This window comes from Myotis nattereri, assembly GCF_964212035.1.
Source record: "Myotis nattereri genome assembly, chromosome: 3".
Classification (NCBI taxonomy): Eukaryota; Metazoa; Chordata; class Mammalia; order Chiroptera; family Vespertilionidae; genus Myotis; species Myotis nattereri.
In genome coordinates this window covers 104,893,573-104,920,478 of record NC_138077.1, presented here as the reverse complement: position 1 = coordinate 104,920,478, position 26,906 = coordinate 104,893,573, and the positions used below count along the sequence as shown (strand labels likewise).

The 26,906-nt window shown below is 42.8% G+C and overlaps 1 protein-coding gene and 1 pseudogene across 6 annotated transcripts in view; both read left to right on the top strand.

The window, feature by feature from the left end:
* The window catches only part of RNF13 (ring finger protein 13), a 163,403-nt gene that overhangs the window by 25,887 nt on the left and 110,610 nt on the right, over positions 1 to 26,906 (top strand). For 3 of the 5 annotated variants that reach the window (XM_081087434.1, XM_081087436.1, XM_081087435.1), the window contains exons 2-4: positions 9,309 to 9,438; positions 16,772 to 16,852; positions 25,846 to 25,971. In XM_081087434.1, the coding sequence (XP_080943560.1) occupies positions 9,325 to 9,438; positions 16,772 to 16,852; positions 25,846 to 25,971 (321 nt within the window). In that variant the 5' untranslated portion in view covers positions 9,309 to 9,324. Of the gene's footprint in view, positions 1 to 9,308; positions 9,443 to 16,771; positions 16,853 to 25,845; positions 25,972 to 26,906 lie in introns of all 5 variants that reach the window. The other 2 variants (XM_081087438.1, XM_081087437.1) reach the window with 2 other exon arrangements.
* On the top strand, positions 19,472 to 20,274 carry LOC308516891 (inhibitor of growth protein 1-like; annotated as a pseudogene). The gene has a single exon. The product of its transcript is annotated as an inhibitor of growth protein 1-like (transcript).

The window sequence follows — 26,906 nt, the reverse complement described above, 5'->3', positions numbered from 1 at the left end:
GACTTGGCAGCTGCGGTTCTCTGGTAATGCAGCTGGAACTAGAGAGGAGGGAGCTCAGTTCCGGATTGCATCACCCAAGAACTGCCCTCTCACAATCTGGGATGTCAGAGAGCTAGTTTTGGCCTGATCCCCACAGGCCAGGCCGAGGGACCCCACCGGTGTACGAATCTGTGCACTGGGCCTCTAGTATACTCATAAAAGAGTATGCTAATTAGACCAGGAGACCTTCTGGAGGACCTTCTGGACATCCTCCCAGACAAAGCCATGGTGGTGGGGCTGAGGCAGAGGCGGTTAGGGGCAATCAGGCCAGCAGGGGGGGCAGATGGGGGAGAGCATGCTGGCAGGGGGGCAGTTTGGGGCGAGCAGACCAGCAGCGGGGGCCAGTTGGGCGCGAGCAGGCCAGCAGGGGGGCACAGTTGGGGGAGAGCAGGCTGGCAGGGGGCGGCAGTTAGGGGTGAGCAGGCCACCAGGGCGGGGCAGTTGGGGGCGAGCAGGACAGCGGGGGGGGGCAGTTGGGGGCAATCAGACTAGAAGGGGATGCAGTTAGGGGTGAGCGTGCTGGCAGGGGGGTGCAGTTGGGGGTGAGCAGGTGGGCAGTTGGGGGAGAGCAGACCAGCAGGGGGGGCTGTTGGGGGCAAGCAGGCCAGCAGGGAGGCAGCTGGCTGCGATCAGGCTAGAAGGGGGGGAAGTTGGGGCGAGCAGGCCGGCAGGCAGAGTGGTTAGGGGCAGTCAGGCAGGCAGGCAGGTGAGCAGTTAGGAGCTAGCTGTCCCAGTTGTCAGAGGGATGTCTGACTGCCGGTTTAAAACTGGCAGTTGGACATCTCCTAAGGGGTCCCAGATTGGAGAGGGTGCAGGCAGGCTGAAGGACCCCCTCCCTGTGCATGATTTTCATGCACCGGGCCACTAGTTTATTTATAAAATCACAGCTGAAGAAGAAATCATTCCTAGAAGAAGTGGGTTTAGGAAACAAGTTATAGAGATAAAGGAAGGGCCCTTGGAGCTTGAGAGTGAGGAAGCTAATGGTGTTATGCTTGGCGGGAGGGGAAGGGGAAGAGGGAGGGAAAGGCAAAGGCAGGGGTGTGCTGCGAGTGGGGGTAGAGAGTGCACTGGGTCCTCCAGCCTCAGGGTTTTAAGGGTGTAAATTTTAGGGGAGGTCCTAAGAGAAAATCTTAATAGAATATTCAGCAGCTTTGTCCTTTCAGGGTTGTGTTCTCCACTGATTGATTGGCAGGCAGTAGGGTAGGGGGTCATTATTAAATGCAGTTGGTCCTGAGGCTGGTTTTGTGCTTATCTAGGCCTGGAGCTGTGCTGGGAGCTAATTCCAGCAGGTCATAAATGCAAAAAGTTCATCAAAAGGTTGGTGGACCTTGAGGCTTTAGCAGTGCTGAAGATACATATTATTGCCTGCTGGAATAGCTGAAAGCATTTCCCCCAACCTAAAGACTTGCATATATTATTGCCTGCTACTGGAACAGCTGAAGGCAGTTCCCTCAACCTGACAATGCCTACTGTATACCAAAACCTTACCTTTGATATGTATATTTGATTTGCTTTAGGGCAATTTGTGTTAATAGAAAGGTAGGGGTCCAGAGATTTGAAGAACTTGGTTACTGAAGCTAGGTCTCCTCTGGCTCCCCACAATGCCTTCCAAATTTATATTTCATATCTAGTCTCTTTATTAATGTACTCACAGCCCCTTCTCCAGATTCCTGAACCCTTCTAGATGCAGAGAAACACCCCAACAGAGCTGAAATACAACTGAGGCATAGATGTTATCTCTAGGGAGGAAAGGACAGGGGTCCAAACTGCATGACCAGCGTTATGCTGGGGAGGAAAAGTCACCCCGAGGGAGAGGTTCCACCCTACAATTGATTGATTGTCTGCTGCTTAGGCACTTGGGGCTTTCCACCTTGGTTGACCTTTTGTACTTGGCCCATTGTCTGTGCTCTGCTCATGTCTGTCCAAATGCCTACAACATTACAATAGCATAAAAAAGAAAAAAATACTTAGGAATGAATTTATCTAGGGTGGCGGAAGATTTGTACGCAGAAAACTACATTATGTTGCTGAAAGACATTAATGAAGGTACAAATAAATGGATAGACATCCTATGTTCTTGGATTGATAGGCTTAATATTGTTAAGACATCAGTATTGTCCAAAGCAATCTAGAGAATCAATGTAATCCCTATTAAAATCCCAAAGATATTTTTTTGCTAAAATAGAAAAATTCATCCTAAAATTCATATGGAATCTCAAGGGAAACAATATTGACAAAGAGCAAAAACCTATAGTAATCAAAACAATATGTTACTGGCATAAAAATAGACATATAGACCAGTGGAATGTAATAGAGGATCCAGAAATATATCCTTACATATATGGTCAAATGATTTCTGACAAGGCTGCCAACACCTTTTATATGGGAATGAGATAGTATCAGTGGGTTGGAGTGACATCCTGTACAACAAAAAGTTGAGGGTTCAATTCCCAGTCAGGACACATACCTAGATTTCAGGTTTGATCCCCTGTTGGGGTGTGTATGGGAGGCAACCAATTGTTCTCTCCCCATTCCCTCCTCTCTCTAAAAATCAATAAACATATCCTGCAATGATGATTAAAAAAAAGAAAGGATTTAAGCTTGTTAACCTTTGTCTCCAGAAGACTTCTTTGAGAAGGAAAGATTTAACAACAAAAAAACCCTTTTGTGCTTTTGTTGAGACTGTGTTAATAATGATGGATCTCTTTAACAGAAACCACATATACTTATACATACAAAAATTTGCATACAACTTCATAGGATTCTTAGTTTTTTCCTAAATTTTCCTTTGAAGGTAGAGAAAAGTGTATTTAATTTCTAGATGATACATGAATAAAGATACAGAGCTGGCAATAGCACAGTGCATTCTTAAAAATAAAGAGTTAGTCAGAGCAAGGGTACATATTAGACTACAGAGGAATGGAATTGTTTTGATTGGACAGATCCTGAAATGGAAAATTTTTGTACCTTTGCCTCTTTTCCAACATTTACTTCATTGGCTGCCTTTCTTTTCCTCACATTTATCTCAAAAGTTCTTTCTTTACTTTGGTGAAATCAGTATTTTTCTCTCCTTTTTTCTGCTTTCTTCCCCTACTTTTAAATTTTGATATCCTTCAAGAGTTTTCTCTAGTCTCTTCTCATTTTAATTTTCATTTTTACATTAAAATCACTGATTGTTAGTGCTTTTTAAATCTCTATGCCTTGGGCAACTCCTAACTTCTACCCAAGAGTGTGGCCTTTGGAGGCACACAGCCTTGGTTTGAATCCTGGTTCTGCCGTTATTTATTGTTTGACCTTGCGCATATTTAACAGCACATTTTCTCCATCTATGAAATGATACCTACCTTATAGGGAGTTGTTAGGATTAGATGACTTTAATTCAATAACATGCTTAGAACAATGCTTGTTGCTCTAAGTACAAGTGATCTGTAACAGTTGTTGTGGTTATTATACCTATTTTTAGAATTATTTTTCCTCTAAACCAGGGGTGGGAAATGTCCAGCCTGCAGGCCATATAAGGCCTGCAAAATCATTTGGTCTGGTCCTGCCAAAGCATTAGTTGTGATTTAATTAAATGTTTGCACAAATATAGCAGGCTAATTTTAAGTTGATAATTTTGTATGGCAAATCCTATATAATAAAGAGGTAATATGCAAATTGACCATCACACCCTCGTACAAGATGGCCGCCCCCATGTGGTTACAAGATGGCCGCCCCCATGTGATCACAAGATGGTTGCCACAAGATGGTCCGCAGGGGAGGGCAGTTGTGGGTGATCTGGCCAGCAGGAGAAGGCAGTTGGGAGGGACCAGGCCAGCAGGTGAGGGCAGTTAGGGGCGATCGGGCCAGCAGGGGAGCAGTTAGGCATGGATCAGGCTGGCAGGGGAGTGGTTAGGGGGTGATCAGGCTGGCAGGGGAGTGGGTAGGGAGTGATCAGGCTGGCAGGCAGAAGCAGTTAGGGGAAATCAGGCAGGTAGGCAGGCGAGCGGTTGGGAGCCAGCAGTCCTGGATTGTGAGAGGGATGTCTGACTGCCGGTTTAGGCCTGACCACAGGGATCGGGCCTAAACCAGCAGTCGGACATCCCTCGAGGGGTCCCAGATTGGAGAAGGTACAGGCTGGGCTGAGGTACACCGCCCCCCCCCCCCAGTGCACGAATTTCGTGCACCGGGCCTCTAGTCTACACTAATAAAAGAGAAAAATGGTAATTGGTGTACGGCGATACCTTTTTCATTGGCTAATCAGGGCTATATGCAAATTAACTGCCAACTAAGATTGGCAGTTAACTGCCAACAAGATGGCGGCTAATTTGCATATGTAGGCACAATGCAGGGAGGCGAAAGGGAAAGCAGGACGAAGCCCCCTGCCACTGACAGTGATCGGAAACCCAGGGGGGAGCTAAGAGCTGGGGGGCAGGGCAAAGGCGGCACTGGGGCCGCCTTTGCCCTGCCCCCCAGCCATGATCGGAGAATCAGGCGCCTTTGCCGCCCTGGCCAGTGATAGCAGGAAGTAGGGGTGGAGCCAGCGATGGGAGCTGGGCAAGGTCGAAGCTGGCAGTCCCAGGAGCTAGGGGTCCCTTGCCTGGGCCTAAAGCGGAGCCCACCATCACGGCACCCCCCGCTGCCACTGCAGGTCCCCGCTGCCTGGGCCGGACACCTAGGCCAGAGGCGTTAGGCCTGGGCAGGGGTGGAGCCTGCAACCGCAGGGAGCTGGGGGTCCCCTGTCCAGGCCTGACACCTCTGCCGGAGGCCTCAGGCCTGGTCAAGGGGCCGATCCGGTGATTGGTGATCGGAGGGTGATGAGGGTCAACTCCTCTGGCCGAGGCATCAGGCCTGGGTGGGGGGCGGAGCTGGGGATTGGGGGGATATGATGGTCCCCTTGCCCAGGCCTGAAGCCTGGGTCAGAGGCGTCAGGCTTGGGCGGGGGGTGGAGCAAGCGATCAGAGAGAGATGGGAGTCCCCTGCCCAGGCATGATTCCTGGGCCAGAGGCCTCAGACATGGGCGGGGGCCAGAGCCAGTGATCGGGGGGAGATGGGGGTCCCCTGTCCAAGCCTGACACCTCTGGCGGAGGCGTCAGGCCTGGGCAAGGGGCCGATCAGGCGATCGGAGGGTGATGGGGGTCAACGCCTGAGGGCTCCCAGTATGTGAGAGGGGGCAGGCTGGGCTGAGGGACACTCCCCCCCCCCCACCCAGTGCACGAATTTCGTGCACCGGGCCCCTAGTAATGTTATAAATATCCAAATGGCCCTTGGCAGAAAAAATGTTCCCCACCTTGCTCTAAACTCTCCCTCCTCATCCCCAAACTTGGCAATCGCAGAACATTACAAGGGACGTCAAATAGGTCAGTGGTCAACAAACAATATTTTTTTTCCTAGTAATTATGCCTTATTTAATAATGATTTATATGTTTTTATGATATGATTTTTGACCAGAAATTGTCTAATGTGATTGTGTTGGGGGTCCCTGGGGCACCCCAGGTTCAGTGATTCAACAGGAGAATTTACAGGACTCAGAATAGGATTTATTACAGTGAAAGGACATAAAGCAAAATCAACAAAGAGAGAAGGAGCATAGGGTCAAGTCCAGAGGAAACCAGATGTCAGCTTTGAGTCCTCCTCCAGTGGAGTCACACATAATATGCTTAATTCCTCATCAGTGAGTTATGACAACACTAGAGGTCCGGTGCACAAAATTCGTGCACAGGAGGGGAGGAGGCCCCCTCTATCCGGCCTGCACCCTCTCCAATCCGGGACCCTTCGAGGAATGTCCTACTGCCGGTTTGTGCCCACACTATTAACAGATGACAGCTCCATTGTTGTTTCTTTCTTTTCATGCTTAAACCCATTGGAATTAGTAGGTATTCAAAATGTGTATACATTTTGCAGGGACACCCTGTATATCTCTAGTCAGCAGTGAAAGGAACCAACGGCAGATTTGGAACCCCCAGACAGGGAACCTCACTCACTCCTCACATGTCTCCCCATTGTACTTTCCACCTTTGCGGGCAGCGGGAGAATTAATGTTTTCTCTCATTAACTCGGGAAAGCACATCCTGTCACCCGCTGCCTGGCAGAAGTGCTCTAGGCCCCAGGCGAGTGAGGCTTAGTCAGAAACAACAATGGAGCTGTCATCTGTTAAAAGTGTGGGCACAAACCGGCAGTAGGACATTCCTCGAGGGGTCCCGGATTGGAGAGGGTGCAGGCCGGATTGAGGGGGCCCCCCTCCCCTCCCGTGCACGAATTTTGTGCACCGGACCTCTAGTGTTGTCATAAATCACTGATGAGGAATTAAGCATATTCTGTGTGACTCCACTGGAGGAGGACTCAAAGCTGACATCTGGTTTCCTCTGGACTTGACCCTATGCTCCTTTGCTCATGGGTGCCGGCACCCAAAGTGCACATTCCTCCTCTGCACTTGCCCCAGCTATCCAACCGTTTCACTGAGAGGATGGAACTCCTCGCCTCCTCTGGGTTCCTGATCTTGAACGCTGACCAAAGGCCCCTCAGCAAGGGCTGCCCGCGCCCACCATGTGTGTCTGTCCACACATGCTCCTGCCTCAGCATCTGCATTAGTCCCACGGAGGTGATCTTGTCGTTGCACTGTCCTCCGCGGGAACAGGGCATCACCACTCCGCCCTCTTACTGTCATCTCACAGGCACCCACCCCCCAGCATCCTTTGTCTCTTCCTCTGTCTCTTTCCACTCTCTGAAAATCAATGGGAAAAAAAATCCTCTAGTGAGGATTAACAAAGAAAATATTAAGCTAAAATTAATGTTAATGAGTCAGAAAAAAAGCACAATGGTCTTATCTGTAATGATGGCTAGAAAAGATTTTGGAGAACACCCAGATACTCTCCAAAGGACCTGAGCGTGCCGGAGGGGATGTATGCACGTCCTGTGGGGGACGTAGGCATGCTGGAGTTGATGGAAGTGCAGCAGAGGGGCTGGGGGGAACTTGCGTGTGCCATGGTCCGGGACTGTTGCAGGCGTGCGTGGGTGACAGTGCGCTGGGGTACGTTCGCGTGCCAGGGGGCAGGAGAGGATGCGCGCACCAGAGGCCTATGGCTGCGCAGATCCACAAACCCCCATGGCGCTGCCAGGAGGACGTCAATCTGGCCTGCCATAGTGGCTGTCCCTGCGACCAAGGAAGCCAAGCACCCTGCCCATGCGCGCGGCGGTTGGCTTGGCTTCCTCAGTCGCTGGGGTGATGGAGGAAGCCAAGCCCGCTGCCTGCGTGTGCTCTGGCCGGCTTGGCTTCCTTGGTTGCTGGGGCGATGGAGGAAGCCAAGCCCCCTGCCTGCTGTGCTGTGCTCTGGCCTGCTCTGCTCCAGCTGGCTTGGCTTCCTCCGTCGCTGAGGCCAAGCCCCCTGCCCACTCTGGCTGCCGCCATCTTTGTTGCATCAATTTGCATATTCCCTCCTTATTGACTGTGGGTACCGCCATCTTTATTCTGAAGTGATGGTCAATTTGCATATTACTCTTTTATTAGATAGGATTTGGAAATGTCTGCCAGGAAAGCTCATAGATACAGTGTCTATGGTTTACACTGGGTGCTGTTCATGTAGCCTAGCATGTACCAAAATTTCAGATTCCCGGAAAGAAAGTTTAGGCAGAGTTTAGACACAAGGAGCTGTTCTTATCAGGGAATGATAGGAGCCCTTATGAAATCTAAGTTCCCAGGTGCCAGTGAAGGGCCAGCATTACAAGGAGACCTTTCTAAGGATAGCAGCCTCAGGCCTGTTATGTTAGCTTTTTTTCTGCACAGGGGTATATTATAAAATGTACTTTACCTAAGAAACCAATATCAATAAATCTATACATTTTACCCTAACCATTTTGGCTCAGTGAATAGAGCGTCGGCCTGCGGACTGAAGGGTCCGGGATTCGATTCAGGTAAAGGGCCTGTACCTCGGTTTCAGGCTCCTCCCCCGCCCATGCCCTGGTTGGGGCTCCTGCCAACAACCAGAAGGCAACCAATCCATGTATTTCTCTCACATCAATATTTCTCTGTTTTTCCCTCTCTCTTCCACTCTCCCTAGTAACCAATGGAAAAATATCCTCGGGTGAGGATTAAAACAAATCTATACATTTTAAAAGCAGCTTTATTGAGATATAATTCATACACCATAACATCTACCCATTTAAAATGAACAGTGCAGTGACTTAGTATATTTATTCAGTTGAGCATCGATCACCTCAATCTGATTTTAGGACATTTTTATCACCCTGCAAAGAAACCCTGTTTGTATCTGTCCATCCCCTCCCTTAATTCTTAACCCCAGCCACAGGCAACCACTAATCTGCTTTCTGTCTCTGTGGAACAAATCTATACATTTACTAGGTTTTCACCATTATTTCATCTCTGATATTAATGGGTTTGTAAGGTGGTAGTTCACAAATTATTCAGAGATATTTCTCTTTCAGTGTTTGTTATAGAACCAGTTTGAGTCAGTGGTAGTCTCCTTACCAACAGTAGTCATCATCACAGTTGTTATTACATGAGTTGGTGATATTTAATGAAGTAATTCTTTATAAAGGCAAACTTTATGCTCACCTTTAAGTATGCTATATAGTTGGTTGAGGCTTACTGATGAGAATTTTGAACTCAGCTTGGTTAACATTTAGTCCTTCCATGATATCTTTTTGCTGTGAGATAGGTAGGGACTCATGTAGAGAATTGCATAAGGTTGGGAGAGGTATCTGCACTATTGCTCTTAGGATGTAGAGCTATTAGGTTGTAGAGATGGAAAAATGTATATATTAGGAGAGAAAGGGCAAAAGTATTACTTATAAGTGTTTTGTTTTTTTACATTATCTATAGGCACAATGTGCAAGAATAAATAAAAAGTAAATTAAATGTGAATTTATCAATTATATTTAAATAATTATAAAAATTTCTTAAAATTGTAAAAAATTTAAAGCAAAGGTGCTTGTGAGTTTTTAAATCATTATTTGGATTGAAACCTAGTTTTCCCCAAATTGAATTAGTAGATGAGTTGTACTGTAAACCAACAACTATGGGAAGATTTTTTTGTGTGGTTAAAACACAGAACTTAATCACCATGAGTTTTGTAAGTTTTGACTAACCTTGGGTGTTTACCTAAATATTCAAATCTGTGTAAATCCATGCTTTTGAAACATGTTTAATTTTAATGTTTTCATCATCATAATTAAAAGAGATATTTTTGGATATCAGGAATGAATATAGCAAGTCACTTATTTTCAGGGACAAGGCACCAGAGTTCATTGTTATTTACCTGCTTATCTTCCAGGTGATTTGACAGCGAGATGCTGCTCTCCATAGGGATGCTCATGCTGTCGGCCACACAAATCTATACCATCTTGACTGTGCAGTTGTTTGCATTTTTAAACCTACTGCCCGTAGAAGCAGACATTTTAGCAGTAAGTATTGTAAAATTTATTCATGTCTAAAAACATCCCTTAAAGAAAAGCTTTAAAAGTCCTAAATGGTAGAATTTTATAAGGTGTTTACCTAAAAATATATGGGCACATACACATAGTTGTTACTTAAAAGTGGGGGACCTTACTCATCTTTTTACTGCTGAATATCTAACGTAAGATCTAATGTACAGTAAATACCTGATAGATGTTGTTATTCTTGCAAGTGTGCATGCTCCCAAGAGTGCTCATATGCATGTATAGCTAAATGCTGTGTATTTCTAGAATCTTACTGTTTTTCTTGATAATTAGTATATATGTAATGACTTTAATAATTTTATTTTTTAAAATTGTACAAGATGTCTATAGAAAATATTAAACTGCCCTACCTGGTTTGGCTCAGTGATTAGATGGTCAGCCTGTGGGCTGAAGGGTCTTGGGTTTAATTCTGGTCAAGGGCACATATGTAGGTTGCAGGCTGGATCCCCATGCATGCGTGGGAGGCAACCCATTGATGTTGTTTCTGTCTCTTCCCCTCCCTTCCACTCTCTCTGAAAATCAATGGGGAAAAAAAAAATCCTCTGGTGAGGATTAACAAAGAAAATATTAAGCTAAAATTAATGTTAATGAGTCAGAAAAAAAGCACAATGGTATTATCTGTAATGATGGCTAGAAAAGATTTTTAGAGAACATTGCTCCTCAAAACCTTTGGTGTCCTTCCTAGGCGTCTTACTATCCTCTAAACTGGGAAGTGTATCTGTTTTCTATTTCTAATTTCTGTGAAGCTAGAAAGAGAAGAATTAACTGTGTGTGTGTGCATGTGTGTACCCATGCACATCTATACTCTAGGTACTGTGCTAAGGTTTACTGTTTTTACTTTTTGCTTAGTGACATTAGGTGAGAAATAGAAGGGTTGGAATTGTTGCTGATCAAAGCTTGATGTGGTCCTCAGCCATGTGTCTGCATACTGTAGCACTTATGGTCTAGGATCAGTGTAGAGCCTGGGAGAAAACGAAGCTGGTTTCTCTACCTTATCTTTTGAAGGCATAGCAATTCTAATTCCTATGAGATTTCTTACCCTCTGTTTCCCTCTTTAGGAGAGAACTGGCTGATTAGATTATTTTCTAGAAAAGTGGATTTTTTTTTTAAGTTGGAATGGAAGCAGAATTAAGAGTTCATTATTATTCAAATCTCTCCTCCAAATTAGTCCCCAAAGTGCTTGGAATATTTTTGGGATAACTTTTTTTTTTTTTTTAAATATATTTTATTGATTTTTTACAGAGAGGAAGGGAGAGAGATAGAGAGTTAGAAACATCAATGAGAGAGAAACATCGATCAGCTGCCTCCTGCACATCTCCTACCGGGGATGTGCCCGCAACCCAGGTACATGCCCTTGACCAGAATCGAACCTGGGACCTTTCAGTCCGCAAGCCGACGCTCTATCCACTGAGCCAAACCGGTTTCGGCTGGGATAACTTTTGAAATGAGGTAGAGGATGTATGAATGGTGAAGTTCTTGTTGTCTACCTTTTTCCTTTGATTTCTTTCATTTCCTCCTCCCCTCTCTCCCTCCTTCCATCTTCCTCTTCTCTCTGTTCTTTCTAATGTCTGCCACTCCTTGTTGTCTTTCTTTCCTTTTTACCTGAAGTGGATTGTTACTCTATGGTTCAGCTATGATGGGTTAAATGACTGTGGACTGCTCTGGGAACTGAACCGCTGTGTGATTTTTTTTTTTTTTTTTTTTGTATTGTTTAAAGCAGCAGTCGCCAACCGGTTGCCAATTGACCTCTCCCCAGCCAACCCCACCCCTGGCACATGCCCTCACCCCCCTAGTGTCTTTGTCCATTGGTTATGCTTATATGCATGCATGTAAGTCCTTTGGTTGATCTCTTACCACCCACCCTCTCCTTCCTTCCCACTGAAGTTTGACAGTCTGTTTGATGCTTCTCTGTCTCTATATCTATATCTATTTTTTCCCATCAGTTTATGTTGTTCAACATATTCCACAGATGAGTGAGATCATGTGATATTTATCTTTCTCTGGCTTGGTTAATTTTGCTTAGCATAATGCTCTCCAGGTCCATCCATGCTCTTGCGAATGGTTAAGAGTTCTTTCTTTTTTACAGCAGTGTAGTATTCCGTTGTGTAGATGTACCCCACTGTGTGATCTTGATCAAATTACTTAGCCACTGTAAGTTCCTCAGTTCCTTCTTTTATATGCTGAGGTGTTATAGTGATGATTAAGTAAGGCAAACTGCTTAGAACAGTATCTGACACACAGTAAATGTTTTATCTGTTTTATCTGCATTTCTAATTATCATTCTCTTCATCCTTCACTCACTCCCTTGAGCAATGTATGAGACTGCCCAAGGTGAATTTTTTAATAGAGATAGAACAAAATATTAAGTACAGAAGAACAATCAGTTCTTGCCATCAGTGTTCCCTGTGCTTTAGGCAAGTAAGTGAGAAATGTATGATGTTATCTGGTGAAGGAACTGTGAGCATGGGAGTTGCTCATGGCAGGAGGGGTGGGGGGGAGGGGAGGAGGAGGAGGAGGAGGAGAAGGAGGAGGAGGAGGAGGAGGGGAATGGGAGTTGCTTAAATCTGGCCTTTGTGCTGACACTAAAAGATGGAAGGCTGACATGAGTACAGAGATAGTTGGAGGGGAGCGGGTTGTAAAGACTGAGGAACTGGATGTGGTAACACAGTTATTCAAAAGAAGTGAGTCAAGAGGTAGAAAATATTAGTTCTTCCTTTTAATTGAATGAGAATATCCTTGAAATCTGAGTTTGCGGCAACACAGATTTCAATAAGTTGGTAAAGATTGATTCTAATTCCATTTTGGGATAAGTATGAGTATTCTGCCTTTGAAATGATAAAGTCAGTTTTAGTCTTGCTATTTGTATGCCAGATGATTTTATTTTTGGCATTTGGATTCTCCCATTTAATTGTTAATATCCTGACAGCTGTACTGTTGTCAGGATATTAACAGTTAAATGGGAGAATTCAAATGCCAAAAATAGAAGAGACTATTGGAGATGCCACTATGTGTGTTGCTAGCTAGTCAGTAAGCTCCCTAGATCATGAGTACCTGGAAGTCAGGACTGTCTTACTAAACCTTATGTCTCATGCCTAGAGCAAGTTACACAGTAGGAATTCAGTAAATCTTTGAACTGATAAATAGCTTTTCACTGGATATTTAGTTCTTTTATGTTTTCTTTTAGTAGTATTCATTCCTTGGTACTTTAGATTGTTGTTGTTTCTGTTAGCAATTCATTTTCTTTTCATCTCTTATCTCGTTTCTCTTTCCTTTGATCCAAAGGAAATGTGAAATTATTATGTAGGTTTGTATATAGAAACATGGAACCTTAGAATTGGCAGGGGCATGACACTTTAGAGATAACCAGATCAATGTTGAATGTTCTGAGGCTCATAAGCTACAAGTGACTTGTTAGCTTTGAGTAGGGCCATGATTTTATTGAGAAGTAGTATCCATCTTATATTGTTTTAGAGTGAGTCAAACAACCCAGTTTTGGTTTACTCCCAATCTGCTTTTTGATTCTGTTGAAGAGATTTGTCAGGGACAGAATTCGTTGCTTGGTAGGTGCTTGTGCAGGCCAATGGGCAGAATAGGAGAGTAGCACCCAGTGGTGTGAATGGATTGGATTACACAGCATGGTAGCTCTAGCAGTTGAGTTAGAATCTGAGCTAAATTTAACGTCTCTTAAGTCTCACTTTACTTTTTATGAAAATGAGACTGTATGAGAGACAATGTAGGGCAATGGGTTAAGAGTCAGGGTTCTGGGGCCAGACTGCATAAATTAGAATCCTGGTTCCTCTAATTTACTAAAGCCAGTTATTTTCAACATCTGTGGTCTCTCTCTAAAATGAGGATGAAGATAATAGTGACTGACTTTATAGGGTTGTTGTAAGAATTAAATAAGTGAATACCTGTTAAGTGTTTATCATGATTGTTAGGTTAGGTGGCTCAGGAGGCGGCATAAGAAATAAAGAGTCGAGTGAATCAGAAAAGAAAGGGGAGACCCATGTACCCCCAAGGACAGGGCACGTGGATTCACGCCAACAGGGAGGGGGCACTTTTTTTATACTGTGGTTGGGTGAGGGGCGGGGACATGAGCTGAGGTATTCAGTTGGGGAAGTTTCAGCTGCAGGGGATCAGCAAGGTGTTCAGGAAGGAGTCAGTATCTGTGTGGGGGTCAGTGTTGATTCAGGGAGAAGCCAGTATCTGTGTCTGGCATGCTGATCTGCTAGACATGCCAGGGGGAGTCTATTATCTCATCACATGTCTGCATGTATCCGATTCTGGGCTCTCTCCAACCTAACAATGATGTCATAAATGCTCAATAATCGTTACTTTCTAAATTAAATGAAACTTTCTATTAAGGCTGCTGTCAAAGAGGAGAATTGGCTTAGGAAAAGACCTTTTCAAAATATGTGCATTAAAACTGTTATACGTGGTAATCACTGCAGATGGGATTCCTGAGAGGAGTGACTTTATTTTCTAATTCAAACATTTTAGTAGTGAACATGCTTTAATTTCAGGAGCAGCAGTCTCCCCTCAGTAGTAAAAATGTAAAGCACTTTGTGCTAAAGATGTTTCCATTTCTCGTATTCATGATAAGAACTGTTTTTTTTTTTAAACAATTTATCTATCCTATTAATAAAAGCCTATGTGGTTGTGACACCCTCATGCGGTGATGCCCTCATGCTGTAACGAGCAATCTCCAGGAGGCTGTGTGTGCAGTGGGCACATGTGGGTGGGCGGGGCTGTGTGTGCACGTGGGTGGGCAGAGGCTTGACGCTGTGTGCCCAGTGCGGAGGCGGGTCCCGCAGCTCTGGCCTACCTCTTTGGGGCAATCTATCGAGGAGCCCTGGATGGGTGGGCAAGGCCTACCTCTGTGGGGTGATTGATTGTGGGGCTCCCACACTGTGAGAGGGCACAGGCCAGGCTGGGGGACCCCCCTTCAGTGCACGAATTTCGTGCACCGGGCCTCTAAAATATGTATATAAAAAATATGCAAAGTGCCCCCTCGGGAGTTTGACTGACCGGGAGTTTGATCGCTCGCTATGACGTGCGCTGACCACAGGGGATGGCGCGGAATGAAGGAAGGCCCCTGCTGGCAGCCGGCAACCACTAGGGACCCTACCCGTGCACGAATTTTGTGCACTGGGCCTCTAGTGGGACTATAAGAGGCAGTGTGAGGCAATCCTTATTTTGCTATTAAGAAAAGACAAAGTGCCAAAACCGGTTTGGCTCAGTGGATAGAGCGTCAGCCTGCGGACTGAAAGGTCCCAGGTTCGATTCCGGTCAAGGGCATGTACCTGGGTTGCGGGCACATCCCCAGTGGGGGATGTGCAGGAGGCGGCTGATTGATGTTTCTCTCTCATCGATGTTTCTGACTCTCTATCTCTCTCCCTTCCTCTCTGTAAAATATCAATAAAAAATATATTAAAAAAAAAAGAAAAAAAAAAAGAAAAGACAAAGTAATTTCAAAATGGGTTTCACTCAGTAACACAACTGATTCCAAGTCCTAGTATTACAAGTACTATGTAGGTCAAGGCAGATATTTTATTTCTGAACTTCTAATAAAAAAGTGAAACTCTTCAATAATAGGAAATGATAAAAAAAAAATACTTCAGTATAAAAAAGTACTGTTGGCACGCATTTGTATTTTTCTTTGGTCTATCTATGTTGATCTAGATCAGTTTCTTTATTTTACAGTAGTGTCTTTGGCCTTGGAAGTGTTAAATGAGTTTCTCAAATTCAACACAGAGCTGATCATAATTGAATTAAATCAATTAAAGAAAGGTCTTTTACTTAGAGATTAAATGATACATGTGGTGATGGATATAATAGCACTTTGTGACTCTAAAGCACTTTGTAATCCTAGTGCACTCTGCAAAGATGAATTAGTGTTACAGTAGGAAATTACTCAGAAGCAGCGCTGACCTCCAAGTATAACCCCAGGCTGACTATTCCAGAGGTGACACAATGGATAGGTTCAGAGACTAAATTCAGTTGCTTGAATCACACAGTTTATTGAATTAATTACAAACATACGGTGAGAAGTACAGGGAATAGATGGATATGCTGAGACACTTGGGATAGGGTACAAGTGGAATGTAAGAACCATACTGCCTGAGTCCTGTGTTACTGTCATCAGTTTGTCCAGTCTCTCTCTGCTGCATTAGCTTTCCTTGGTGACAGGGTGGTTACCAGGGTCTGAGCTGAGGTTAGCAAGGGGACTTGACAGATGGAAGGTGTCTGGATCCAACCTTTGCTTGCTCTATGGGAGAGATGTGAGGTATTTGCATGTGAACACAGCTGTAACTTGCTGTTAACCTGAAGAGCTATTTATCTGCATGTCTCTGGCATATGACACATGAAGCTAGAATGGGGATCACCAGTAGGTGTTTGATTTAGGGATGATATAGCCATCAACCTGGATGTGCGACCTAATCCATGTTTATGAATATTTAAGTTTTGCTTGATCCTTCTATCCTTTTTTATCTATACATAACAGTCTTGCTTTGTTCCATTCTTTTTATGTATATTCAAACAAATATGTTTGATTTTTTTTGCCTACAGTTTATGGCAACTATCTGAACTTCTAATGCACCATACAGGTTTTGTCTGTGTTTCTAAAGTTACTTATTTACTATTTACTTGTTTTGTTTTGTTCTGTTTTGGTAGAGGACTGATAAATATTTTAGCATAGGAATCTATATCGATAAGGAAGGGGAAAGTTGTTAAAATAGGTTTTCTGTATATATGTACTTCATTCAGTTTAATCCTTTCATTGTTTAGCCCTAGATAAAAATGTTCAGATTATATAAAAAATAACAATGCTTTAAAAGTAGGATTTGATACTCTTCCTTGCTTTGGGGAAAATGCATTTTTCATAGCAAGGGCCAGAAATCCTGTAAATCTCTTCCAATAAGTCATACCCTATAATATAGAGAAAATAAAGTGGAATCCTGCTGGGAAATAATCTTTCTAGAAAATCTCTTGCTAGGGTATTGTCTGTGGGGAAAAACTCAGAAAATAGTGGGCAGTTTAATGTTATAGAATTATTGCTGTTGTTTAATTATTATATGAAATCAGAATCCAATTTAAGCAGCTGTATATGTAGTAAATTGTATGTATTCTTTGCTATTTTAGTGGATGCGCATTTATAAAATTATTTTTCTTATAATAAACTGTGATAATAAATCAGAATTGTGGAAATGAAAACTCAAATAATTTAATAAACTTTTTGTTTTTGATGTGATGTTTAAGTTGGTTGTAACTGGATTGTTTCTAATTTTACATTTAGTATAATTTTGAAAATGTGTCTCAGACATTTGATGACCTTCCAGCAAGATTTGGTTATAGACTTCCAGCTGAAGGTTTAAAGGTAAGAAAATAGTAATATATGATTACAGCACAAAGTATTTAATAAGGTGATTTTATTTTAAGAATGAAAATATTTATTACTATTCCTCATCAGAAAACCTGTACATATTCATTTGTACAGGGTTTAGACTATTCAAAAGGTATAAAGAAGAAAGTGGAAATCACCTATGATTATATTATTCTGGACTAGCCACTGTTAAAATTTTGGTATACAGTATTTTAGACCTGTTTTCTAGAATATATGCCGTGGTGTGTGTGTGTAGATATGTGTGTGTATATATTTATGTAAATGCTTGTATAGATAATCAATCTGTATTTAACGCTAATAGGAGCATACTACTTGTTGTTATATTGGTAGGTCATTTATAGTACTACTAGAGGCCCGGTCCACAAAAATTTGTGCACTCGGGGGGGAGGGGAGTTCCTTCAGCCCGGCCTGTGCCCTCTCCCAGTCTGGGACCCCTCCGGAGATAAGGACCTGCTGGCTTAGGCCTGCTCCCGGGTGGCAGAGGGCAGGCCCAATCCCTAGGTGCAGCCCCTGGTCGGGCTCAGAGCAGGGCCGATTGGGGAGCTGGGGCGCCACCCCATCATGCACAGAGCAGGGCAGATTGGGAGGTTGTGATGCCACCTTCAGTCACGCTCTGGGTAGGGCCAATTGGGGGGTTGGGGCACCGTCCCCTGTCACACTCAAGGCAGGGTCGATGGGGAGGTTGCGGCGCCAACCCCTGTCACGCACAGAGCAGGGCCAGTCAGGGTTGGGGCGCTGCCCCCGTCACACACAGAGCAGGGCCCATCAGGGGCTTGGGGCACCGCCCTCTATCACCCACAGAGCAGGGCCGATCAGGGGGTTGGGGCCCCACCACTCTCACACTCAGGGCAGGGCTGATGGGGAGGTTATGGCTCTACCCCATCACACACAGAGCAGGGCCCGTGGGGGGGGGGGCGGTTGGGGAGCTCCCCCCTATCAGGCACAGAGCAGGGCTGCTCAGGGCGTTGGGGCCCCTCCCCCTGTCACACACAGAGCCGCAGGGCGATCAGGGGGTTTGGGCACTGCCTCCTGTCACGCTGATCCTGGTGCCGGGAGGCATATTACCCTTTTACTATATAGGGTAGAAGCCTAGTGCATGGGTGGGGCTGGCTGGTTTGCCCTGAAGGGTGTCCTGGATCAGGGTGGGGGTCCCCACTGGGGTGCCTGGCCAGTCTGGGTGAGGGGCTGAGGGCTGTTTTCAGGCTGGGAGTGACTGAAGTTCCCAACCACTCCTTTTTTTCTTTTCTTTTTTTATTCTGGGCCAGCTTTACCTTGAGGCTTGACTCCAGCTCTTAGGCCTCCGCGGCTGAAAGTAGGTTTCTGGCCTTTGCTTACAATGTTGCAAATCTGCTGGCTGAAGTCCGGCGGTATTTGTTACAATGTTTCTTAAACTGCCCGCTCAGAGGCCTGCAGCCACAGCGGGGGAACGTTGGTTTCCTCCAACGATCCTCCGTCACTGAGGCTAGCAAGCCTCATGTTAGTTTCAAGCTGCCTGGCTGCTGGCCGCCATCTTGGCTGACAGTTAATTTGCATATCTTGCTGATTAGCCAATGAAAAGGGTAGCGGTCGTACGCCAATTACCATGTTTCTCTTTTATTAGTGTAGATGGTCAGTTTTTGGCACCCAACTGAAATACAGTAGAGTTTAAGAACCAAGACAAACACCACTTTTTCTGTTACTGCCTCCCATAGAGCAGATTTGCTCTGTTCTATGCAGTTGTACTACATGTTGCTTATTCTTTGTTGTTTTTTTCTCTTTTTGGGTCTGTTAGTTCTTTTCAGATATTACTAGGGTAGAGCCTCAGTCTTATCCATCCTAGTGCTTAAACAGAGCCCTCATGAAATGCAGCCAGTGTATGCAGAGCATAGTGTTACAGAATCTTACTATGCTATGAATTATAGTTAAAGGATATTTTGCTTCATAAGAGGAGCATAATGTCCAATTATTTGTAAACTAGAAGCCTGGTGCACAGATTCATGCACTGATGGGGTCCCTCACACCTGTGCACTATCGGGGCCGAGGAGGGACCTCAGGAGGGCTCCAGTGTATGTCTGGCCCATCGCTCCCAATCCCGATCAGCCAGACCCCAACAGCAAGCTAACCTCCTGGTGGTCAGTGCATGTCATGGAATGGTCCAATGGTCGAATGATTGCTTAGGCTTTTCTATATATAGATAAGGAATTATATGAAAGTTACTGGTAGATTTTTAAAGAATGATCTAATAAAGAATTAGAGAAAAAGGCAGTGGATATTTTTAGCATTCTAGGAACTTATTGATATAAATAAAATCGTCTCGGGGTTTTCCATGTTGGACAAGTATGGCCGGTGGGCAGCACTCTTGGTTGGCCTGGCCCTGGCCCCTGCGCCTGGGAGCGTATCTGCACGCCCACACAGTGCCTGAGGCGAGGAGCACTGGCCCGGCCCACCTGTGCTTGTGCCAGGCAGCATGGTTACAGACGTAGCCAGGTGGAGTGAGCAGGAGGGGGGATGCCGGTGGGCGGGAGGTTTGCATTTTGCAGGGCTGGGCTCTGAGGGGGCAGGGGCTGGAGGAAGCAGAAAGCCACACAGAGTGGCCGGGGATCTCGGTGAACCATGTTGAGTCCTGCCAAGGGGAGCAGATCCACCTGGTGAACTATGTGGAGGGCTACCTGGACTCCATCGGGTCTCTGCCTTTTGATTTGCAGAGAAACGTATTGCTGGTGCTGGAGATTGATGGGAAATACCAAGAAATCCTGAAGGAACTAGATGAGTATTATGAGAAGTTTAATCAGGAGATGGAGAGCAACTGAAAGAGTACAGTGTTGGACTGCATTCAGAGAGCCCTGATCTGGAGCCAGGACCTGGGAGACGAGAAGATCCAGATTGAGAGTCATATGGTGGAGCTGGTGGAGAACAGGATCTGGAAAGTCACGTGGAACTCTTTGAGGAACTTCAAGAGGTCAATGACACCACTGGCCACAGTGGCAAAGCCGGCCAGGATAAGTCCAAGAATGAGACAATCACACAGGTAGAAAAGCCCAATAACAAGAGGTCTCTGAGACAGTGCAACAGTGAAAATTGGGAGAATGCAGCCAGTAATCAGGACCATGATGACATCACCTCAGGAACGCCTAAGGAGAAGAAAGCAAACCAAAGCAGAGAGGGAAGCATCCCCTGCAGACTTTCCCATCAACCCGAACGAGCCCACGTAATGTCTGTGCAATCCGGTCTTCTATGGAGAAATGATCAGCTGTGACAATGACGAGTGCCCCATCGAGTGGTTCCATTTCTCCGGTGTAGGACTGAATCATAAACCTAAGGGCAAGTGATACTGTCCCAGATGTTGAGGGGAGAACAAGAAAACCATGGACAAAGCCCTGGAGAAATCAAAAAAGAAGAGGGCTTATAACAGTTAGTTGGTGGACCTTGCTGAACAGGGAGAAGAACTAAGCCAGTGTATTTATTCCTTTGGTGAGGTGCAAAGACTGTACAATGTATATTTTTAAAGAATGTTAGAAAAGGAGCCATTCCTTTTGTAGGGATGGCAGTGATTCTCTGCCTTTTGTTTTTGTTGGTACACATGTGTAACAAGAAAGTGGTCTATGGATTAACATTTGAGAAATGGCAAATATAGGTTTGAATTAAACACTCAAAAAAAATCATCTGTCTCACAGTAGGAAAATGATAGCTGATAACATCTGATTCATCAGTATAACTGGTCTAGGTTTGATTGTAAAAATTGTGACAGAAAGGTTGATATCTTTTTTTTTTTTTTTATCATCACCTGAGGATATGTTTTTATTGATTTTACAGAGAGGGGAAGGGTGAGAGAGAGAGAGAGAGAGAGAGAGAGAGAGAGAGAGAGAGAGAGAGAGAGAGAGAAACATTGATTGGTTGCCTCCCATGCACACCCTAACTGGGGATCAAACCCACAACCAAGATATGTGTCCTGACCAGGCAGGAATCAAACCTGCAACCTTTGGTATATGGGTTGATGCTTTAACAACTGAGCCCCCCACCCAGCCAGGGCATAAGGTTGACGTCTTCATCATTTGAAGTATTTGTATAAAATTTTGGAATCAGCCTTAATTTCCCCTTAGACTAACATTTTTGCTTGTTCATTGTTGTAAATGTCCATTCCTCTTCTTGTTTTCCATTTTGCTCTTCACCCACTTTTTTTTTTTTTTTTTTTTTTTTTTTTTTATCTTGTGGAGGCAGTATAGCATAGTGGTTGAGAACATAGCATCTGGAGTCAGACTTTCTGGGGATTGCATTATGTGTAACCTTGGGCAGATTACCTTTTTTTGAGACTTAGATGATTCCTCATCTTTAAAGTAGGGATGATAATAATAATAGTAATTATCTCATAGGGTTGCAAAGATGAACTGAATTAGAACATTTAAAGGGCATAGTGCTGACACAGAGTACTGAGTGCCATGGCTCACCAAATGTTAACTGTTTGATGTTACTGCAGTTATTAATTCATAACTTCAGGTATTCACTGAGACACCAGTTTATCACTTCTCCTCTTCCTGCTTTTACTTTTTTTAAAAAAATATGTTTTTATTGATTTCAGAGATGAAGGGAGAGGAAGAGAGAGAAATAGAAACCTCAGTGATGAGAGAGAATCATCAATTGGCTGCCTCCTGCACGCCCTCTACTGAGGATTGAGCCTGCAACCCAGGCATGTGCTGAGACCCAGAATCTAACCGTGACCTCCTGGTTCATAGGTCAACACTCAATCACTGAGCAACACTTACAGCCCTGCTTTTACTTTTTAAAAAATCCTCACCCAGTGATATTTCCCCGTTGATTTTAGACAGAGTAGAAGGGAGGGAGGGGTGGCGGGAGAGAGAGAGAGAGAGAGAGAGAGAGAGAGAGAGAGAGAGAGAGAGAGAGAGAGAAGAGACATTGATGTTAGACACATCGATTGATTGCCTCCCGCACTCAGCCTGACCAGGGTTGGGGATTGAGCATGCAACCAAGGTATGTGCCTTTGACGGGGAATCAAACCAGAAACCCTCCAGTCTGTGGGCTGACGCTCCTAACCAGAGAGCCAAACCAGTCAGGGCCCTGCTTTTACTTTTATACTCTAATGAAGGCAAAGATGCTTAGCTACCTTGCTTTTAGCATTTTTATTGACATTATCACTATATATTCTTCATTTTACTCATTACATAGTTTGACATTCAGTGAAATCTGAAGTCTACTTTTCAGGCTGAAACAGTCTTTTAAACAAAACCACTTCATTGAATTATCTCTTTATGACTTTATTAACCAGTGTAATTTATCAACAAAAGTAATTTTCCCTAATGTTTACCCCAAAATATTGCAATTCTGAAAACCCTCTGAAGCACTAAAGCAAAATTATATTTGTATGATTTTTATATTTATATTGTTTCGTTGAAAAGAGTAACCCAAATTACCTTGGAAAACTGCTTGGTGGTGTTTACTAAAGCTTAATACCCCATGATCCTGCTGGATAGCCTATGGTTCTATTTCAATGCACATACTTCACAGACATATACATGTGTTCATGAAAAGACTTGTACTAGAATATTTATAACAGCACTATTTGCAATAACCTAGAAATTATCCAAATGCTCATCAACTCTAGAATAAGTTTTGGCTTACTCACAGAATGTAATAATACTACATAGAAATGAAAATGGAAAAATTTACTAAGTATATCTCAACAGTATGGTTGGTCAACAGTAGAATGAATCTCACAAATATGGCACTGAGAGAAAGAACTCTAAAAGGGCATTTACTGTACTGTATGGTTCTGTTTCTGTTACGTGTTAGATTGAGCCAAAACGAATCTATGCTCTTAGATGTTTCTGCAGTGACATTGGGGATTGGGTTGGGGAGCAGTGAATGAATGGCAGGGAGCATGAAGGGAACTTCTGGAATGCTGTTCATGTTCTATGTCCTGATTCAGGTATGTCAGAAAACACATCAAGCTGAAAAATTACATTTTGTGCACTTTGCTTTATGTATAGTCATAAATGCTTTTTAAAAACCAACATAATATACTGTAAACTTACTGCATTATGCAGTTGATGATAATTGAGGTGCCAGTATACATGCACTATGTTTGTCCAGAACTTTGTTTAATCATCACAGAATTATAACAGCAAAGAGAAGGTGGGCATCCAGTTTCTGAGTATCCTAGGCATTGGTAGTTTTTTTCGGTTTCCTTTGTATTGGCATAAAGGACCCCCTTCAGAAGATAGAGATAAGGAGGGTTCTTGATCGTGGAGCAAGTATCCTTTTAATAATGGATTGGCCCTAGAGGGTGGCTCTAGGCATGTGGATCTGGCTTAAGGCAGCATCTTCTTGGCCACTCCTATTCAAAGGCCTTCTGCCAATTAATTGGCAAAACTCATTATCACCCTACCTCAGAGACTTTGTGGATCAATGAAAGTAAATTTGCATTAGTTCTAAGTGACTCACCTCTGAGGGAAGAATAGAAATTAGTAAGCTATTTTAGGAAGTTATTCTTTTTTAGCATAATCATCAGGAAGGTAATGTTTAATAATTTAAGAGTTTTTTAAAAATTCAGTTTTTCACTAATGCTAGTTCTTTGTACTTTTAGGTTATGTGTATTTTTATAAATTTTAAGTTTGAAAATAATACATGCTGCCCTGATTGGGTGCTCATTTGGTTGGAGCATCATCCCATACACGAAAAGGTCGTGGGTTTGATTCCTGGTCAGGGCACATGCCTAGGTTGTGGGTTTGTTCCCTGGCCGGGGTGCGTACATGAAGTGGCCGATCGATGCTTCTCTTTAACATTGATGGTTCTCTCTCTTCCTTCCTCTCTTTCTTAAAAAAAAAAAAAATCAGTGAAAACGTTCTTGAGTGAGGGTTAAAAATATAATAAAATAAAAAAAATAACACATGCTTGTCATAACACATTTAACAATATAGAAATGATTAAAAACAAATACCTTTTTTAAGAAAAAAATCTTTTGATTGATTTTAGGGAGAGGAAGGGAGAGGAAGAGAGAGAAACATCGAAGCATCAACATCCATAGGCTGCCTTCTGCATGACCCTTCCCCCCCCCCCCCGCCCCCACCCCACTGGGGATTGATCCTGCAACCTGGGCATGTGGCCTGACTGGAATCAAACCTGAGGCCTCCTGGTGCATGGGTCGACACTTAACCATTGAGTCACACTGAGGCAAAAGCAAAGACCATTTGCAGACCCCTTTTTTTTGTCGGTACATATAAATTTATTAATTCTAAGATGCATTTCAGCCCTGGCCTGATAGTTCAATTGGTTGGAGTGTTGTCCTTGTACACCAAAAGGTTGTGGGTTTGATTTCTGGCCCGGGCACATACCTAGATTTTGGGTTCTATCCCCAGTCGGGGCATCAATGGGAGGCAACTTTCTCACATGGATGTCTCTCTCTCTTCACCTTCCCCTTTTCTTCCTCCCTTTCTCTCTCTGAAACAATAAAAAAACCAATATATCCTCAGGGGAGGGTTAAAAAAAAGCATTTTCTTACCCCATGTTTTAACATCTCTGACATTGGGAAGTCTTTCAATTGATGTCCATCAGGTGGCAGTCATGATGGACCTGTCATCACCAGGGAATTTGGCCGTAGCTGCTCATGTTTTCTTCACTTCAATTTAGTTATATGCCTTAATAGTACAGATTCATTTTAATTGCTGTTATAAGTATCTTTAACTGTATGTACTATGTGTTTTGGCATTAAAGCAAAAAGTTTGTGTGCATAAAGGTGCAGAAAAGGATGTAAATTTAACATGAGTGAACTAAGTATTCATTGGAATGATAACCACAGTTCTAGTAAAAACCAAATGCTTTATGGAATCAAGAAGGGCAACTATTCTGAGTAAATAAAGGTATGCTGCATTTTATTCCTGAAATGTGCAAAAGCATTCCCTATCACAAGCTAAGCAATGAAACTTAAGGCAGGAGGAATTACCAAATTCTGTGGAATAGATGGTTGGTGTGACTGCTAGACCATAGAGATTATTATTAAGTCAGTGTGTCATAGGTTTAATTGTTTCATTTCTTTTTATAAATGGATTTAATGAATTTGATAATCTTTATGCGTTTATTGTGTTTTATATCTGTTGACATAGTCATTTGGTTTTTCTGTTTTAATCTATTAATATAACTATGTATCAAACATTTATTAATATATATTACTATAACATTTAATATTAATAACATTTATTATACTAATGTTACTTTTTTAATACATTTTCTGATGTCAAACCATCTTGTAGTTTTGGAAAAGCAACTTGCTATTTTAAGTTAATAATTATCTTGTGGACATCTTTCCAATTTAATGTATATGCATTTAATTGTTTTATCATCACAGAATGACTAAATGACTTTAATGACTTCATTATTTTTTGTTGTATGAATTTATTATAATTTTTAAATGGCTGCCTTATTGATGTGTATGTTTTTAAATTTTTGCTATTAAAAATGTTGCAGGAACCATTTTTCTACATATGCCTTTGCTAATTGAGGTTAGTGTTTCTATAGAATAAATTTCTAGAAATTCTGTTCATTTTCATTGTTTGATAACAAAATAAATGTTAGAGTTGATTTTAAATAAATAAATAAATAAATGATTGAGACTATGCAAAAAGTTAATTTTAAAAAAGTATTTGCTTTGTTTTAGAAATGTCAGTCATTGTTGGGAAATATACCAAGATGCTAATAGTGATTGTCTTGGGGAAATGGGCTTCTTTGTGACATTTTAAAAAATATTAATTGCAAAAACAGATCTTACTTAAAAAATCTAAATGCTTATGAAACTAAGCAGTACTTAGAAGCTCTGGGATTGTGAGCAATTGGGGGATAAGAGCTGTTGTTTTGCCAGATAATTCATCTAGCATAATGCAAAACACATGAAACAAATTCAAAACATGTTCATAGAAGCAAGTTGAATTGATTTTTTTTGGTTTAACAGAGAAAAAATTTACTACCAATTCTTTTTTCAGGGTTTTTTGATTAACTCAAAACCGGAGAATGCCTGTGAACCCATAGTGCCTCCACCACTAAAAGACAATTCATCGGGCACTTTCATCGTGTTAATTAGAAGACTTGATTGTAATTTTGATATAAAGGTAATGTTTGCTTTTTAATTTTTTGTTTCTGTTTGCTTAATTAGTATCTTAAGTACTCCCTTGCTTCAGAAAGGATTTAAGTAAGTTTACATAATTCACTCAGATTAAAAAATGAAAGAATGAGGACAAAAGGAAAATGAGATGGTGAAGGTAAAAAATACAGGAGCAAGTTTACATAAGTCATTCATTTGCTACAGAATTTATTCTAACCTTTTAGCAGCCAGTACAAAGAGGAAGCCACCATCGGTTTCATGATTCACAGTTTTTGTAAGATTGACAACAAACACATTGCCTAAGATATAAATAATTACTATTCTAAGAATTTCCACGTGGTTGTTGGGCATCTTTGAACTACAGTTGAATAGTTGAATCTTGCTTGATCTAATCTAGGAATGGAAATGTTAACCTTTAGTTTTATGTCTTCACCCTTCTACTACACCTATATCTGTCTCTGTGTTGACATTGGGATTTCTCAGTGTAATAAGCTGATTCTGTTACCTGTATAAAGTTTGTCTCCACACAGTGGGTTAAGCTGGCATTTCAGATAGTGAAACACAGTTTGTCATAGAACTTCCCTCATTATCATCAGTGCTACTCTAGAGATGTGGTTTTATGATACTTTATTTTTTTATTATTTTTTATTTATTTATTTTTCTTTTTTTTCCTTTTTAATTGCTTAAAGTATTACAAAGAGTATTACATATGTCTCCTTTTTTCCCCCCACCCTTGACAATCCCTTGGCCTCCCCTACACCCCAGTGTCTTATGTCCATTGGTTATGCTTATATGCATGCATACAAGTCCTTCGGTTGATCTCTTACCCACACCCCTCCTGCCCTCCCACCCTCCCCGGCCTTCCTGCTGTAGTTTGACACTCTGTTAGAGGCAGCTCTGCCTCTGTATCTATTTTTGTTCATAAGTTTATAATGGTCTTTA